The 5,969-nt window shown below is 53.9% G+C and overlaps 1 protein-coding gene across 1 annotated transcript; it reads left to right on the forward strand.

The window, feature by feature from the left end:
- Window positions 1-2,793: 2,793 nt before the first annotated feature.
- Window positions 2,794-3,729, forward strand: LOC134154498 (olfactory receptor 14A16-like). Its single transcript, XM_062601170.1, has one exon. It carries the CDS (start codon window positions 2,794-2,796, stop codon window positions 3,727-3,729), a length of 936 nt encoding a protein of 311 aa, XP_062457154.1.
- Window positions 3,730-5,969: the final 2,240 nt, after the last annotated feature.

Genomic DNA, 5,969 nt, shown 5'->3' on the forward strand with positions numbered 1-5,969 from the left:
GCCCTGGAGCCCAAGCAACATCTTGAGGGTGCACAGCAGACAGGGAAAGTCACATCTTTGGCTGATCTGCTCCTAAGCTGGGTCTGGCTCCTGGGACCATGGGTCCCAGGGCAACCTGGCAGGTGTTACAGAGAGATAGCTCTGTCCAGGAGCAGCTCCTCTTAAAGGAGCAACAAGACTAAGGGCACTGCCTGCGGGCACCAGCATGAGATGAGCGACTCAGAAACTACAGAGAGTTGGGAAAGGGAAGACAACTGAGAGTCTCTGCAGGGAGGAATCTTCACAGCCATTGACACGGTGAGTCTCTGGCTGCAGGGCCACCTTGCTGCTGTGGTTCCTAGCGGGTTCTTCTGGAGCTGACACCTTCCACAGCTGAAAGGGTCTCTCAGGGCAGCTCTCCCAGCTTCTGCTGTTTGGAGGAAGTGGTGCTTTAGAGCAGGCATTCATTGCTAAGTGGTCAGAGGGACAGGACATCACAGCTACTTCCTTCCAGGGCTGGTGCAGGGATGTGAAACCAGAGAGTGCGTCCAGCTCCACCCAGGGATGTAATTCAGAGCAATATCCCTGCACCTCAGAGTGCTGTGTGTCCGGTACAGTGACTCTGCTGCCCTTGAGGGTCAGCGCTCAGCCTGTCCAGGAGACTCCCAACAGCAGTGCAGGGAGAAGCTCTGAGTGGGAGGAGTGACCCCTGGCAGGGCAGGTTCATTCTCCTGCTGATAGGGTGCTGCGTGGGTCAGGGCTGCTCACAGCTCCAGCTGACCTCCAGGGTATTTCTGAAAGGCCTTTTCTAGAGGACAATCAAGGCAGGGACAGGGGTTACCTTAATGATAAGTGCTTTCCTGGGTCTTGCATTTTCCTACTGTTTGCTAAGTGCTGGCTGGGAAAAGACCTTGGAGAGAAAAAAACAGCTCCCAGGAGGAAAAGCTCCAAGCAGTTAAGATATGATCAGTGAATAAGAGGAAACAAGAAGCAGAAATGTGTGTGTTGGGGTGGGGGGAGAGGAATTTGGAGACCTCCCTGTCATCCCCTGCAATGCAGACATCTTCCTCTACATAAGCCCCCTGTATCTTCTCTCCCACCAGCAGAGCCTCTGCCCTCAGGGCCAGGGGTGCAGGGAATGAGCACCCTCCTCAGCAGCCTGAGCTCCAGCAGAGGAGAGGTGCACTTCTCCTGTGATGTGCCTATTTCCCACTATGCAACAGAGGAGTGGGAGCAACTGTCCTGTGATGTTGCCATCTGGGAGGTCATGTGCTCAGCTGGGTGAGGGGAAGGCTTTCCAGACTGCTTGTCTGTCTCTCACTGCTTTCCCTTTGGTAGGAGGGTAACGGTATTCCTTGCTTCTCTACCCCTCTGTTCTGCTCTGGTTCTTGCTCTCATGCTCTACGGGCTGCAGGAGGGAGTTCAGCTGCACTTAGGGCATTGACCCTATGGGTCCTGTGTGGAGCTGTCTTCATAGCAGTTTCATAGCAGGGGCATGTGTCAAAGTCCCCTTCTACCTTTCTAGGCAGCAAGACATCTCGTCTGGTGGGGGAATGATCTGACTCTCCTGTAAGGAGAAGCCCCATCGTTAGCACTCTTGACTGTCTCTCTGGGGTGTCCTGCCAGGCTGCAAGCTGCCCTCCAGAAGACCACAGCTCTCCTGTAACATATGAGGGAGAGCTGAGAGTCCTTGTGCCCTTCATGTGAGTCAGAAACCTCATCAAATGCTCTGAAGAGCACTCTCTCCATATGTGGGCTGAGAGGGAGGAACTTGGAAATCTTCACTTTGAAACTGAACTCCTCCACTCTCAACTCCATCTTGTTTCTTTCACAGAGTAATTTGAGTGTGACTGTCCTTCACCTGAGAGAGATGTGAACACAGGGCAGTGAGGGGCAAGAGTCCTGGATAGACTAGATCCCGTAACTTTGTACAATGTCAACATGAGCCCTTTCTTCCCCTCGGGATATGCAAATAGTCATGCTGAGAACACCTGTAATGCCAAAGATTTCTACTGCATCAAAAAATGTTCCCATGGTTTGATGGAGACATCTGAAAACTCAGGAAATACAGAAACAGACCCCTCCACTGCAGCCCATTTACTGGAGAAAATTAGTGTTTAAATGCTCACGGTCTTTCCTCAAAACAGGTGGATGTAATCTGCTGCAGGGTGTATACCTCAGAGCAAGTCACTTCCCACTGCCACTAGAGTGCCTGGAGAAGGAGTGACGATGATCAACTGACATGAGGACAGGGTCCATCCCACTGTGACGGAGACATCTGGAAAGTGTTTGGTCAGCTTCTGCCTTCACTGCACTGTTGCTCCCCCTTGGCAGAGTGAGAGCTGGTGTGACTGATCCAGATACAGACACCCCTGCTGCAGAGGGCAAGGTCTGGAGAGATGAATCCCCCACAAGGATCTTCTTTCTCAGAATCAACTGCCATGAGTGCAGTATTTGTCTCTCACAAAGGAAAAAAGAGAATATTCCCACTGAGTCACCGTACATAGTCCTCGTCACTCAGCTCATGGTGCCCATTCCCAAGTATCCCCACCAAACACACAAACCAGTCTGACACCTCCATTTGCACCTCTGACCAGAGCAGAGCTGACTCCTGTGGAGCCTATGGACAGAGGTCCTGGCACTGTATGCTCAGCATGAACCGGTGATCAGGAAAGGGCAGTGAATGAAGGCAAAGGGGAGAGAGAGTATGGGGGGGTTCTCTGAGGAGTGGAGCAGGTTTTGCTCAGAGAAGCCTGTTCTAACTTATCAATGTCTTTTCCCCCTTGGACAGTCCCCTGAACCACGGCAGAGCAGATGTCCAACAGTAGCTTCCTGAATGAGTTCCTCCTACTACCATTTACAGACACGTGGGAGCTGCAGCTCTTGCACTTCTCCCTCTTCCTGGGCATCTACCTGGCTGCCCTCCTGGGCAACAGCCTCATCATCACAGCCATAGCCTGCGACCACCACTTGCACACTCCCATGTACTTCTTCCTCCTCAATCTCTCCCTCGTTGACATCAGCTCCATCTCCACCACTGTCCCCAAATCTATGGCCAATTCCCTCTGGAACACCAGGGCCATGTCTTACTCTGGATGTGCAGCTCAGGTCTTCTTGTTTGTATTTTCAGTTGAAGTGGAGTGTTCTCTTCTTACAATCATGGCCTATGACCGCTTTGTTGCTGTCTGCAGACCCCTGCACTACTGGACCATCATGGACAGCAGAGCTTGTGTCAGAATGGCAGCAGCTGCCTGGGCCAGTGGATTTATCAATGCTCTCCTGCACACTAGAAATGTTTTTTCAATACCTCTCTGCAAAGGCAACACAGTGGACCAGTTCTTCTGTGAAATCCCCCAGATCCTCAAGCTTTCCTGCTCAGAATCATACCTCAGGGAAGTTGGGCTTATTGTGGTTACTGCCAGCTTAATCTTTGGATGTTTCATTTTCATTGTACTGTCCTACGTGCAGATCTTCAGGGCTGTGCTGAGGATCCCCTCTGAGCAGGGTCGACACAAAGCCCTTTCCATGTGCCTCCCACACCTGGCTGTGGTCTCCCTGTACATCAGCACTGGCATATTTGCCTATCTGAAGCCCTCCTCTGTCTTCTCCCCATCTCTGGATCTAGTGCTGGCTGTTCTGTACTCAGTGGTGCCTCCAATGCTCAACCCAGTCATCTACAGCATGAGGAACAAGGAGCTCAGAGATGCACTGAACAAACTGATTCAGCTGGTCCTAGTTCAGAAGAAGTAAGCTGCCCACCCCTCTTCACAGTTGGCTTCTAATTTCTCTGAAACAGCTCCTGTGCTTTGGATGATCTCTCTGTGATAATCATGTTTGTGCAGAAGTGTTTGAATTCATCTCCCTTCTCCAGTTGCATGAACTCAGTCTGTCTGACTGAAATACCTGCTTTAAATGTGCCCGCCACTGTGTCAGACTTGGCTTCACTCAAATAAAACAAGATTTCCTCAGTGCAGTGCTTGAAGGTTGTGCTCTCCTTCCAAAGCTGCAGTCTAAAATGTGCTCAAGGCCTTTCACCTTGAAAGGACTTGTTGCTTTTCCAGGGCCATCCAGGCTGATGAACTTATCTCAAGGTGATGAGCTTATCGGCGATGTGCTAAGAATGAGGACCAGAGTCAGCTCTCATTTGCGGGTGCTCAGTGCTCCTGGAGGTGATGAATGGTCAGGCCCTACTATCTCCAGTATGACAGGTTGGGAGACAGAGGCCTGTGCTTCCCGAAGAGAGCATGCAGCCCCCAGGAGAGCACAGGGCATCTCCAGGGGCACCATGTGCCTTGGGGTGAGCAGTGAATGGAGCTTCACAAAATCTGGGGCAGTCATCCAAAGGTAAAGGGTAAACCCAAGGCTAGTGGGAGCTCTGCAGTCTGATGAGGGGCAGTGTGGACCCTGCAGGAACAGGGAAGAGAGCCTGGAGAGTGGTTCTTGTCACCTTCAATGAAATTCGTGTGTTACATTAAACCACACACCTGAACACAGCCTGAGCCATTTGAAATGCCCTGTGATTGCTCAGAGCATCATCCACGGCCACAGACTCCTTGGTAGGGGCTGTATGGTGCAATGATGCCTATCCGGCTGGGTCTGCTTCCCATCATGACCACCATGGCCAGAGTGGAGGCAACCTGTGGCCCTGCTGCCCCACAGCCACTTGCTCTGCAGAGCAGCACTGGCAGAGCAGCTCAGGGCCTCATGGGGAGGATGGGGGTGGGTGTAGGAATGGCCAGGCAGGCCAGTACCAATGCACCCGCCAGGAAAGGGCTCTTTGGGGAGCAGGGATGTCTCCGGAGAAGAGGAAAGGAGCTGTTGTGTGCTGGAAAGGAGGAATAAGTCAGAAAGAGAAATCTGTTTCCCTGCATGTCGTGCAACGAGAGGCTGCTGTGTCCCTGGGGCAGCAGGAGCTGCCAGAGGAGCCCCAGGGTGGGGGCTCTTATGCTGTCCTGGAGAGAGGGGCTGGCACGGTGGGCTGCAGGTAGCCTGCGGGTAGGGCATCCTCTGGACACAAGAAGAAGGGCTACAGAGTGTCACTGTCCTCTGTCTGCTTGTGCCACCAGGTCCTGTCCCAGCCCAGAGGCTGATGGGGCAGCTGACACCCCCCACCCACCCACCGGAGCTGCTGCACCCACCTCCTGCTCTGCAGCCCCCTGCGGGGACCACTGCTGTGGGTCCACCCCCAGCCTGGGCTGCTCTGCTGGGTGGGCTGGGGAGAGGGCCGAGGAGGTGAGGAGAGGCGGGGAGAGGCTGGGCTGGGCTGGAGAGGGCCTGGGAGAGGAAAGCACCAACATCAGCTCAGCTGTGTGAGTGGGAAAGATGAGGACACACGTTGGTGGATCTCGTGGAGGGGAACCAAGACGTGTTGGGTGCAGAAGAGAGGAACAAGCAGCCCTGGCTGGCCTTCCTCCCAGCCAGACCCCGGAGGATGACGGTGTGCTATCCCTAACGTGGAACATGGCCTGGCTGGGCAGGGACCAGGTGCTGGGGGAGGCACCAGGGAAATGGCCTGATCCTGCCTGGGCTCAGTGCAGGACTTTGGCATGTTGGATGGATGTGACAGCCACCGCGCTGCAGAAACACCAGCCCCGACCTCTCGCCGCAGTCTCCACTGTCCCCTGCCCCGCTGCCACCCCCATGCTGCCCCATCTCCCGTCTCTTCTCCCCACACTGCAAGGACCAGCAGTACAGTAAGAGCTGGCACAGCCCTGCAGCCACTGCCTGGTCCCCGGCCCTTCGCACTCCTCCACCAAACATTGCATCCGTCTTCAGGAAGGACAAGAAGGAGGATCTGGGGAAGGTTGTGGTGGATATGAAGGTGACCAGCAGTCAGCAGGGTGCTCCTGTAGCAAAGACAACCACTGTTACACCGGGTTGTGCTAGCAAGAGTGCAGGCAGCAGGGCAAGTGCAGCGGGACACACAAAAAATCCTGGCAGCTCTGACAAAAAAAGAGGGGCAAAATAAAGGAAGAGCAGAACTGTCAGAC

Source organism: Rhea pennata, unplaced genomic scaffold, assembly GCF_028389875.1.
Source record: "Rhea pennata isolate bPtePen1 unplaced genomic scaffold, bPtePen1.pri scaffold_32, whole genome shotgun sequence".
Classification (NCBI taxonomy): Eukaryota; Metazoa; Chordata; class Aves; order Rheiformes; family Rheidae; genus Rhea; species Rhea pennata.